The sequence below is a fragment of the Myotis myotis genome, unplaced genomic scaffold, assembly GCF_014108235.1.
Source record: "Myotis myotis isolate mMyoMyo1 unplaced genomic scaffold, mMyoMyo1.p scaffold_m19_p_17, whole genome shotgun sequence".
Lineage (NCBI taxonomy): Eukaryota > Metazoa > Chordata > Mammalia > Chiroptera > Vespertilionidae > Myotis > Myotis myotis.
This window is the reverse complement of record NW_023416321.1, coordinates 40,244,082-40,254,976: the sequence shown is the minus strand read 5'-3', so window position 1 is coordinate 40,254,976 and position 10,895 is coordinate 40,244,082. Positions and strand designations below refer to the sequence as shown.

The window sequence follows — 10,895 nt, the reverse complement described above, 5'->3', positions numbered from 1 at the left end:
TCAGTCGTTAAAAGCTGTTCCGGGGCCTGACTCACCCGCGAAGGCCAGGTGCGAGTGCTGTGGTACCCGGGCTGCGCTGCCCCGCCGGCTGCTCCAATACTAGGGTCTGAGCAGGAAGTTTACGGCCTCCACCAAAGACCGACCAGCCACAGGTAGGAGCGGGACGGGGTCTGACGCTGCACCGCAGCCAGGAAAGGAGAAAGCAGCCTGCCCTGCACAGATTTTGCACTCCACTCTCCTTCGGGTGCAGGATTGATCCGGTAGCGAGCGGGGCTCCAAAATAAGGACTCTGAACTCGGGGACGAGATATATACTTTCTAAGGACACGAGATTCTCTAGAACGACTCCATACTAGGAAGACACTTCCATTTTAAGGATACCGGGTTTGGAGATCAACGTTTCGCTTTAGAGGAGAGGGCGTGTAGGCGCCCTCTTCAAGGCTTCCCTCCATCCCCATGGCTCTACCCGGCCTCTCACAAGACCAGGCTTGGAGCCTGGAACCTCCTACTCCCACGGCCCCTGTCTCCTCACCCTCGGGCTCCCAGGAGCGGGAGGACGCCGAGAGCCCCGTGGTCTCCGGGGGCCTTCCCCTGGAGAAGGTGAAGCGACCCATGAACGCGTTCATGGTGTGGAGCTCCGCTCAGCGCCGCCAGATGGCGCAGCAAAACCCAAAGATGCACAACTCGGAGATCTCCAAGCGCCTGGGCGCGCAGTGGAAGCTGCTGGGCGAGGACGAGAAGCGGCCATTCGTGGAGGAGGCCAAGCGGCTGCGGGCCCGACACCTGCGCGACTACCCCGATTACAAGTACCGGCCACGGCGCAAGACTAAAAGCGCGGGAGCTGGGCTGCCCCATTTCGGCCAGGGAAGCGGCTGTGTGGCTGTCAGCGGGCCGGTCTGGGGACCAGGATACGTGACCACCCAGGGGAGCAGAGGCTTTGGGTACCAGCCCCCCAACTACTCGACATCCTACTTGCCTCGTGGTTTCAGGTAAGTGGCTGGGAGCGGGGGTGAGGAAGGAGATGCCGAGTCCTCCCTCCCTGAGCCTAGATGGGACGCATACCAGAGGGCCTGGCTGACAAGGGGCCTGAACCCAACAAAGCTGAGGTCACCCCTTTGGGGTTTAGGGACTGCCCTGACGATTTGGGCAGCACCATTACCAGCACTCCCAGCTCTTTTGGGAGGGTTCTGGTGGCCCAGGGTTTTCCTGGAGGGCTTTCCCACCAACCTGGCAGTGGTGGCCCTGGGAGGGGGCAGACTACAGGCCCCTAGATGTTGACCTTGTTCCACTTACCCATCTGGATTTCCTGCCATTGCCCTCCTCCCCCCCCCCCCCCCCACCGGCTTCTGGCCCTGGTGTGACCTGACTTCCTCTCAGCCCCCAGGGCAAGGAGAGGCTAATCCCAATTCTGCCCCTTTCTGGCCTGCTGCCCCGAAAGAGGAAAACAGGCGCACAGCACGCAAGCTCGCTGGTGAGCCTGCCCCAACAAGGCTGCCCTGCTCTCTAAGCTAGCCTTGGATCTGGTTCTGGACCTGCAGTACCTAATGGGCCCAAATAGCCAGGGATGGCTAGGTTCTATTAGTCTACCCAGAACCGGTCAGACCTGCCCTCACATGCACACTGGGGACCCTGCCTGGCATCACCAACCTAGGAAAGTGCCTTCTAACCCGTATTTCTCTCTTTGCAGCTCTTCCCACTCTAAACCAGAGGCCTCAACGTGCTCCCTCCATCAGAGTAACCCTAGGCTCCAGGGGGAACTGCTCCCCCACTACAATCCCTATCCACCCCCAGGCTCTCCTACTCCCTACAACCCTCCCCTCTCAGGGGCCCCCATGCCCCTGGCCCACCTCTAATAATCGTGGGTATAGACCTCCCAGGAAGGGCTCCAACCTCTTTTTCACCCAGAACTATCCCCTTACTTCCAAACAGCAAACCCTCCTTTTGCACTGTTGGACCACAGTTTAGAGGAGGCCTGCAGTCCAGCCCTCTCCCCCTCCCCCCATCCAGAGGGAGCAACATAACTTTTTATATTTTTTGTAGGACAAACACGGTTTTGTACAATTAAGCCATGTCTCTGCGTCTTTATTGCCCCATCTCTGTTCCCCCTCACTACAACAGGAACCAGCATCATCTCCACTCCCTTTTGCCTGGACCTGCCAGAGCAGGAACCTCCTCACCCCACCCTGGGGCCCTGACTGAGTCATTCTCCATCCCCCTTCCCCTGCCTCCCACCCAGCACTGGGGTCCAGGAGACAGTCCCAGACAGGCTGGGGGAGGGAGGCAGCCATAAGCCCCTAGTCCCCTGCACTGTCCAGGCTTTGTCCTCTTAAAGCCAAAAGGAAAGTGGGGAGATGGGAGGGCAGGCAAGACTTTTGCCCAGGAGAGGTAAGTAGCTAGAAATTGCTAAAAGAAGTTCAGCAAATGGTTCAATTAGTTAATAGTGCATACACAGGACAGTGCACAATCAGTATCATGTCAGCCTGAAAATCTCTACCCATTTCCTTTCTAAGGATTGGGTCTACCATCTATGCCGGGGGTCCTCAAACTTTTTAAACAGGGGGCCAGTTCACTATCCCTCTGACCGTTGGAGGGCCGGACTATAGTTTAAAAAAAAAACTATGAACAAATTCCTATGCACACTGCACACATCTTATTTTGAAGTAAAAAAACAAAACGGGAACAAATACAATATTTGTATTTGCATGTGGCCCGCGGGCCGTAGTTTGAAGACCCCTGATCTATGCCTTTCCACGAAACACAAATGCTGGCTCAAAAAGTTGCACCTGCAGAGAAATGGGGAATGATTAAAAGTCACACCAGCAGGCTGGCTCAGAAGGACCCTGAGATTAGGTGGATGAATAGAAACATGGAATGGACTCTAGTAGCTGGATCAGCCCTACTACTCTTTTTTCTTCTTGTGAGGAGCCTTTACATTCCAGTAGAAGAGAAGCTGGGCAGCAATAAGGCCGTTACAGAGGGAAGAGACCACAAAGGTTCCAGCCATGAGGGGATCTCCAGTTTCCTAAATGCAAGAAACAGAACTAGGGTCACTTTTAAACGCCCCCCCACCCCCACCCCCCCAAAAGGTTCCAGAGACCAGACAGCTTTAAGTCCTCAGGTGGGAGGTAAGATGTTTTAGTGCCCCCTAGAGGGGAGCAGGTGAACTCACCTGAATGGAGGTGAAGATTCGGGCCAGGGAGCCTCCAAAGAGCAAAAGGACTGTGATGGCTGAGAGCTGGCCCGTGTGCCCATTGCGGTAGTTGGTGGCTGCTTGGAGCAGCTAGAACAGGAGTTGAGACCCTTTGTTCTATCATCTGAATTCTTCCCATGTTCCCATCAGATTCCCCCCATTCTCCTCAGTCTAATATTCCCATATACAGCTTCCACTCTGCTCCTCACCGAGTCCCTCCTCCCAATATTCCTTTCCTTGCTCCCAGTACCCACCTTCCCCACCACCACAGAAGGCATATTGGAGGCCTGGAGTATGGTGATCACGGCCAGGGGCATCAGTGGTGAAAGCAGCATCAGCAGGACCAGGGCATAACACACTAGGAAAGCCACACCTAGGAGTCAGAGACAAGGAGTCCTCATCAACCTCAGGAGTCCTCTGGCTTCCCCACGTGGAGTTCCACCCGCCAGGGCTCTCAAGAGCCACAGCCTGCTCTTGGGTAAATCCCAGCACCTTTCACAGTTTGTCCTCTGTAGTGCAGGACCAGGAAGCAGATGGTGACTGTCTGGAGCATCAGGAATAGTGCTTCACCCCAAGAGCTGCAGAGTCAAGAGTTGGAAGGAAGAAAGGCGGGCCTGGAAAGAGGCAGGAAAAGCCTCCATAGCCCGTCCATCTGGAGACACAATTATCTGGTTACTCCCTGTCCTCCACAGCCCTACTGGTTCCTACCTCCTGCCTCCCAGCACCACTACCTCCACCTCTGATGGACTCACTCTGAATCCTGAGCACTCACGGGATGCTCACCTCCTCATCAGCTCCATAGGTGGTGACTGTTTCCAAAAGGGCTTAAGCCTTTCCTGCCCTTCACCTCCCTCACCCGACCCCACTAGAGTTGTGGGTATTTACCCTTCGGGACAAAGGGCAAACCCCTCACCTGAAGGGGAAGTGGTTGACAATGCTGTAGACCATGGTCCCAGTCAATGCCACCAGTTCCAGCATGACTGACTGCAGGCTCAGCCCTTCCGCACTCTTGGCTCCGAGGATTTTAAACACCTGAGGCAGTTTCACTGGGAAAGGATGAGAAGGGTAGGGTTGAAGAGCTGCTATTCCTTGGAAGCACAACAAAACAGCTACTGAGAAGCATGTTACCCCACTTCTGATTAAGGGACCCATCCCGTCCATGGCATTTTCGTACTCAATCCCCATCCCCCCAACAGCAGGAAAAGGAAGATGAAATACATACCCAGCAGCGACCCAGCTACAATGCCCAGCCCCAGGCCTTTGCTGAGGAGAATCTTCAGGCAGGGGACTGAGGAGAGAAAAAGGGAGAAGCAGAGAGGGGTCTCAGGAACCCAGGCCAGGGCTTTCCGGCGACGGTCCAGGCCTACAGACTTACAGCCCTAGCCCTCCTGTGGCTGCCACTGCTCCCTAAGACTGGCACGCACCCACACAAGGAAGCCGGGTGTCCGGAGGCAGGCGGACAAGGCCTGGCCCTTCCTGCGCCAGATTATGTCATGCTCAGATGAGGTAACTTCTCCAAAACAGCTTTCACCATTCCTTCTCTCCAACCCCATTTTCCACTCCCTGAAGATGACATCTGTGCTCCTTGGTCCTGCCAGCCATGCGTGGCTCCGTTGGTTGAGTGTTGGTGCCGATTTGATTCCGGGCCAGGGCCCATGCCTGGGTTTCGGGTTTGGTCCCCAGTCGGGGAGCATAGTGAAGGCAACTGACCGATGTTTCTCTCTCTTCCGTCCTCTCTCTAAGCATGTCCTCAGGTGAGAATTAAATACACTCCGTGGTCTTACTTCCAAAGCTCTCCCTGTATCAAGCTGCACGATGCCCGAGGGTTCTCTGCTCCCTTATTCCCCCTCAGAGGCACCTGGCGATCCGATCCGCTTGGGCCTCGTCTTTGCCACTCATTCCGGACCCGCTGTCCCCGGCCCTGCCCTCCCAGGGCGCCCACGTCTTCTCCAGCTGGAAGTGTTCTCCTCAAGGAGCTCGGCCCAGTGGGTGGCAAGATCCTCACGGGTCATGAAAGCAGCTAAAACGAAGTGTTTCAGCAGCACCGTGGGTGCCGCGACCCGAGGGGCATGCTGGGAAAGCTTCCCAGCGCGTCTGGGTCTCAGAGGGGCCTCGCGGTGGGACTGCCGTCGAAAGTGGAAGGAAGTCAAGTGATTCCGACATCAGACCGCGAACAAACGTGGAGGCCGGAGGGAAAGCATCGTCAGGGCGGCAGAAACCTTTGGGGGTGCGGCTGACGGCCTGGATTCATGAGGCCTACGATCAAATTTGGCCTTGCTCCTGAAGGTATAGCGACCTCTTAAAGGTGGGAACTATTGGGTTATATTTTAACTTTGTTTTATAAAATTTGAGTCGTTTGGCTTTCCGTTTTCTAAAGCATAAACTTCACAGAGAATTACTTCCACCCGGCGGACACCCCCCCCCCGGCCCCCCGTTCTCCCACCCCAAAATGGCGCACTCTCTGTACGGAGTCCGAGACACTTCCGCCCCTCTCTGCAGTAATTTCCGCCCAGCGAGCCATGCAGTGGTCACCGCCATCACTTATCCGCAGTCACGCCCCACTTTGGCGCTCCAGCAGGACTCTGACCAGATGCCGAACAAGACTCACCGTGAAGCAAATCCCACTGGACGAAAAATTGGTCGTAGCATTTCTCAGGTAAAAGAATCGGCACCAGCACCCGTTTGAGCAGCCCGTCCGCCTCGGCCGCCATCTTGTAAAGGTCGTTTCCGCCAGTTCCTTCGGAGCCTCAGTGACCTGCGGTGCGCATGCGCGCCGTGGACTCCCGCCTCCCGCGACCGAGCCGCCCCGCCGCTCCGCTCCTTCTCAGCGTTAAATAGGTCTCGTCCCGCGACCACGGTGTGGGCCCACCCTCCCTGCTGTTTGAGTTTTAAAGCAGCGAAAGCTGTACGCCTGCGCACTTCCTTGTTTCGCACCGTTGTTTACCCTTCCAGTCTGGAAGCAGGATTTATCGTCCTGCTTTTCACCGCTTCTCCCGCTCGGCGCCATCTTCTCCTCTCTGCTGACTCGACTGTTCAAAATTGAAGAGAGGAGCCGTGTCTCCAAAATGGCGTTGGATGGGGGCGCTGTGCCTTCTCTCACTTTAGTTCTCCCGGCGTCTCCAGTGGGAACGGCACTGGCGGGAGCTTCTCCCCCCTTGTGAACCCGGGCCTGGGCGAATGGGTGCGCCAGCCGCTGCTGGCCCGGGACAGGGAAGCGGGAGGCGGAGGCGGGGAAGACGAGACCATGTTCAGGGAACGGCACCCTGCCCCCTGCGGAGCCCAGCCCTGGCAGGCTCCCTGAAGCCCCGGCGGGGCCCTGTGAGTTCCCCTCCACCGCGCTGGCCTTTTGTGACCACATCCCGAGCAAGGGCTGAAGCCAGGCTGACCGCCCAGCAGCTCCTGTTGGGGAAACGGCACCTCGGACTACCTGGCGGGGTGATGCCCTCGGCCACCCAGCATTGGGACACTAACTCTTGGCCGGTGGTTCTCAACCTTGGCTGCACGTTCGAATCACCTGGGAATCTTTTTAACATCCTGATTTCTGGGCCCCATCCTCCGGAAATTGTTTCTTTGTTACTAATGTTGTGGCCCCGCCCCATAACAAAGAAACAGAATTTCTGGAGGATGAGGCCCAGAAACCAGGATGTTAAAAAGATTCCCAGGTGATTCGAATGTGCAGCCAAGGTTGAGAACCACTGCTCTGGGCCATCCCGGTGGTGGGACCGGCCTTCATGCTCGGCTGCTAGCACCAACCACACTTCCTCGCAGCCCCTTCAGTGACTCTCAGGCCACAGTCTGCACGGTGGTAGGGGATGTCTGTGAGGCCATGGTGGGGCTGTTGGGACGCTGCCACATGGGGGCTGCCCACAATGGGGTGGGTCTCTAGGTCCCAGGGGCTACTTTCTGTAGCGTGAGCGCCCTATTCTGGCCCCCAGCAATTGCACTGTGAAGGGAGAGGCTGTCTGGCAGGCCCTTTCGTAGACTCTGGCTGCCCCGGGGCTGCCACCCACCACCACCAAGTACACCATCACTTGGAACATCAGGGTTGGCTCCCTGGGTGGCCCCCGCTGGAGGGATGTTGTTCCCAGGAGCACAGAGGTTAATTGTATGTGGAGGCTATGCACCCACTGCTCCCGTTGTTGATGAAACCCTTTGCTAGCATCCTCGGTGCAGGAAGGGTTTCATCAACAAGGTGGGCGGGGCAGGCATTCTTGTTGCTAAGGAGCCACTAGCACATCCTTTGGAAACAAAATGACACAGGTGTGACCTTCCCACCCACACTCACTGCTATCGCTGCCTGCTTCACCTGTAATTGCATGTAAGGGTCAGGAAGGCCTCCAGGATGGGTGACTACTGGATTGGAGAGGAGCTGGGGCCAAGGGCCCACAATGAGGAAGGAGGTGAGCAGATTCAACACCAGTTGCACCAGGCTTTGGGGGATGAACCCATGAGGACAGTTGGCTGCACGTTGACATTTTCACCCCTCCTCACCAGCTCCCTTAGACTCAGCCATGTAAGGCGTAGAAAGCATTATGGCAAGAAACTCACGGCTTTTAATCCTGGCAGGAAGGACAAGGAAAACCAAAGACAAAGATTTAAGTAGGCTTTACTATTCTCCCATTGGGGGAGGGAGAGGGAGAATGTCTTATTTAATAAACACCTCCCTTCGGTTCTCCCAGTGGCATTATCTTTGATTTTCTTCTTCAAGACAGAGAGGGAAGGAAGATAACTTTGTCTCTGAGTCAGTTGAGTGGTGCCCTGGGCGTTGGGACAAAGGCTCAGAGGGGCTGGTAGGCGGGTGCACGTCTCCGGGAGATGCAAAAGATAACAAGCACCAAGGTGAGGAGGCCGAGGGCGATCAGGCCGATGATAAGGGGCAGCAATATGGATTGGTCACTGGGACAAGAAAAACCTGGCAGAAAGACAAGGCAAGTATCACAATGATGGTGGTGGGATAAAGGTGGGAAGAAGGAACATGGGGATGTTAGGAAGTAGGCAATTGGTGAGAAACTCGCCTAGATGACAGCAGTAAATGGGTAATGTAGAGGAAGGGAGGGAGTCTCCTGGAATAGGGCTTTAATGCGGTGGGAGAGTTTGAGGAGGGAAGAAGTAAGTCTTACTTGGCCCAAAGGCCCCTGTAGGGGGTAGGCGAGCAGCTTGTAGCTTCAGGAAGAGCAGGTCGAGGTGGAAAGCTGGTGAAAGAATGATGCTTGCATTTCTGCAACTGAAGCTCTGGCCCAACGGGGCTTGGAGTTCTCGAAGGGATGAATTTTGAACCGAGAATGTCCATTCTAAGAGAGTGAGGAAGGATCAGCTCTATATCCACATCCCCATCCCCCAGCTTAGGTCCCCTCAGGAGTCCAGACATCTAGTGCAAGTGACGAGAACGGGAAGGTTAACTCACGTGTTGCTTGCGGGAAGGACACATTGTACTCCACAGCCACGTAGTTCAGGTACACAGTGCCCTGCAGTGGTTCCTGCAGAGGTGACCAGGAAAGCTCAGGGTAATGGGGGAGAGTGGTGTTCATGTCCACAGAGGAGGGATGCGGCAAGCGATTAATAGGGAAAGGGCACTTGGAGAGTGAGGGATGAGGGGTGAGGTACCTGCTTGAATCCAAAGCTGAGCTGTCCATAGGGGAATGAGAGAAGCAAGTGGGGATGGGCACCCTCACAGCCTCTCTGGGGCGTGGTTTTGTTAGGGTTCAGTACAGAGATGCCCCAGGCCTGTGGAAGTTAAAGAAAAGAAAGTCATAAGGCTACACAGCTGTGCCATCTAAAATACCATTTCTTTCCCCCTGGCTGGTTTGGCTCAGTGGATAGAGTGTTGGCCTGCAGACTAGAGAGTCCCAGGTTCGATTCTGGTCAAGGGCACATGCCTGGGTTGCAGGCTCCATCTCCAGTTGGGGGCATGCAGGAGGCAGCCGATCAGTGATTTTCATTATTATTATTTTTTCCCCCCACTTTCACTTATATTTATTTAGGTTTCAAGACACAGGTTAACTTGTCAGAAGTTGTCCAATTAGAGCTGCATTGCTTCTTTGGCCCTTTTCTCCTTAGTGCTTTTGGTCTTTTTTTCTAAAGCCATTTGTGACAACTTGGATAGATCTAGAAGATATTATGCTTTTTATTATTTCTTGGAGACCTGTTAATTCTGTAAAAGCAATTTAACCCTCCACTCCGGACAAATGGACGTACAGTTTGCCCATGCGCTCTCCCGGCGTCACCCACCGGCCCCAGTGATTTTCATTATTGATGTTTTTGTCTCCCTCTCCCTTCTTCTCTAAAATCAATTAAAAAATTTTTTTTAATTATAAAAAATAAAATACCTTTTTTTTCAACCCCACCTTGTGTTGGTCCCCTTCTCCACTCTTCCTTCTTCCCTTCTGAACCAGTCATATCCCCCCGACCCCTTTTAGCTTTACCTCTCTTCCACCTTGGGTTGGGTACAGAATTCGAATTTGAATCTGGGCTTGGAGATGGACACAGGGCAGGGAACCATTAGTCCAAATGTAGTCTCCTACAGCTGCCTTGGAGCCTGGGCTAGGACTTGGAGAGGGTGTAGGTGGTCCTGGGTGGGGTGAGCTGGTGAAGGATCCTGGGCTGGTGGCAGTGCTGTTGCTCGTTGGGCTGGTGGCAGTGCTGTTGCTCGTTGGGCTGGTGGCAGTGCTGTTGCTCGTTGGGCTGGTGGCAGTGCTGTTGCTCGTTGGATGAACTGTGGTATTTCCGTGGCTCGTCGTGCTGACAGGATTGTGAGTGGCTGTTGTGGGTCCATGGCTGGTGCTTGTGGTGGTGGTTCTGTGGCTCCTGGTGGTTCTGTGGCTCCTGGTGGTTCTGTGGCTGGTTGTTCCAGGGCTTGTTGTGCTTTCTGTAGCTGTAGGTGTCACCGTGAAGGATGGTACCAGAGTGGCAGATTTCTTATGAGGACAGTCATTTCCCGTCCCCTGGGCTTTCAGCGGAAGAAAGACTAGTTAGCAACCCAGGGACAGGCTCCTTCCTGGGGGGCGGGGGGGGGGGGCTTTCTCTCCTTTAGCCCCCTTTGTCCTTACCTGCTAGTAGTCCCAGCACGGCCCCCAGGAAAAGCACAGCAAACTTCATGGCGGAACAGCCCGAGTTCTTCGTAGTGTCAGTATCAGCTGCTCACCCAAGTCTACCCTATTCCCTGCCTCCTTTTGGAAAAGGAGGAAATGAAAGTCTTAACTTCCTGTAACTAAGATAGCCCTGCCCCACAACCTGACTCAGGCACCTCAGCCCCAACCACTTAGTCATTAAGTTTTTGTCACTATATGATTGGCCCTGGCTTCACCGAATTGGGAGTCGTCAGAATCAAGACCATCATGTGGGGAGAGTGTTGATCCTTGGGGACCCATTTGTCTACCTCCACAAAACCCAACAGTTCTGGCAAATGATTATGGAACCAGTTGAAGTGCAGCCCCTCTCTGATTTCCAAAGAAAATGTTTCCCAGAAAACAATGTAAAAATCAAGTTACCAGTCCCATTTCCCCCTCCCTCCATCACTTCCTCTTGACTGAGACATGTGAGGCACTTGTGATGGGGATTGCCCAACCCTACAGAAGGTCACACTGTTAAATGACTTATCACAGAAGGGTAAAACAGCAGTTCAACCTGTGGGTCGCGACCCCTTTGGTGGTCGAACGACCCTTTCACAGGGGTCGCCTAAGACCATCCTGCATATCAGATATTTACAT

The 10,895-nt window shown here is 54.7% G+C and overlaps 3 protein-coding genes across 4 annotated transcripts; 1 reads left to right on the top strand and 2 right to left on the bottom strand.

The window, feature by feature from the left end:
* The first annotated feature begins 8 nt into the window (after positions 1 to 8).
* Positions 9 to 2,064, top strand: SOX15 (SRY-box transcription factor 15). The gene is made up of 2 exons (XM_036341437.1): positions 9 to 988; positions 1,687 to 2,064. The coding sequence occupies exons 1-2, from the start codon at positions 456 to 458 to the stop codon at positions 1,850 to 1,852; spliced, it is 699 nt and encodes a 232-aa protein (XP_036197330.1). The 5' UTR covers positions 9 to 455; the 3' UTR covers positions 1,853 to 2,064.
* A 1-nt stretch (position 2,065) lies between these two features.
* Positions 2,066 to 5,966, bottom strand: MPDU1 (mannose-P-dolichol utilization defect 1). The gene is made up of 7 exons (XM_036341436.1): positions 5,798 to 5,966; positions 4,412 to 4,477; positions 4,103 to 4,235; positions 3,682 to 3,767; positions 3,444 to 3,562; positions 3,169 to 3,279; positions 2,066 to 3,021 (listed from the first exon to the last, which is right to left on the bottom strand). The coding sequence occupies exons 1-7, from the start codon at positions 5,898 to 5,900 to the stop codon at positions 2,899 to 2,901; spliced, it is 741 nt and encodes a 246-aa protein (XP_036197329.1). The 5' UTR covers positions 5,901 to 5,966; the 3' UTR covers positions 2,066 to 2,898.
* Positions 5,967 to 7,778: 1,812 nt separating this feature from the next.
* Positions 7,779 to 10,867, bottom strand: CD68 (CD68 molecule). 2 transcript variants are annotated; one of them, XM_036341435.1, is made up of 7 exons: positions 10,236 to 10,867; positions 9,897 to 10,135; positions 9,612 to 9,842; positions 8,794 to 8,913; positions 8,594 to 8,666; positions 8,310 to 8,480; positions 7,779 to 8,101 (listed from the first exon to the last, which is right to left on the bottom strand). In XM_036341435.1, the coding sequence occupies exons 1-7, from the start codon at positions 10,282 to 10,284 to the stop codon at positions 7,968 to 7,970; spliced, it is 1,017 nt and encodes a 338-aa protein (XP_036197328.1). In that variant the 5' UTR covers positions 10,285 to 10,867; the 3' UTR covers positions 7,779 to 7,967. The 2 variants fall into 2 exon arrangements, with proteins under 2 accessions (XP_036197328.1, XP_036197327.1); XM_036341434.1 differs by having other exon boundaries at positions 9,612 to 10,135.
* Positions 10,868 to 10,895: the final 28 nt, after the last annotated feature.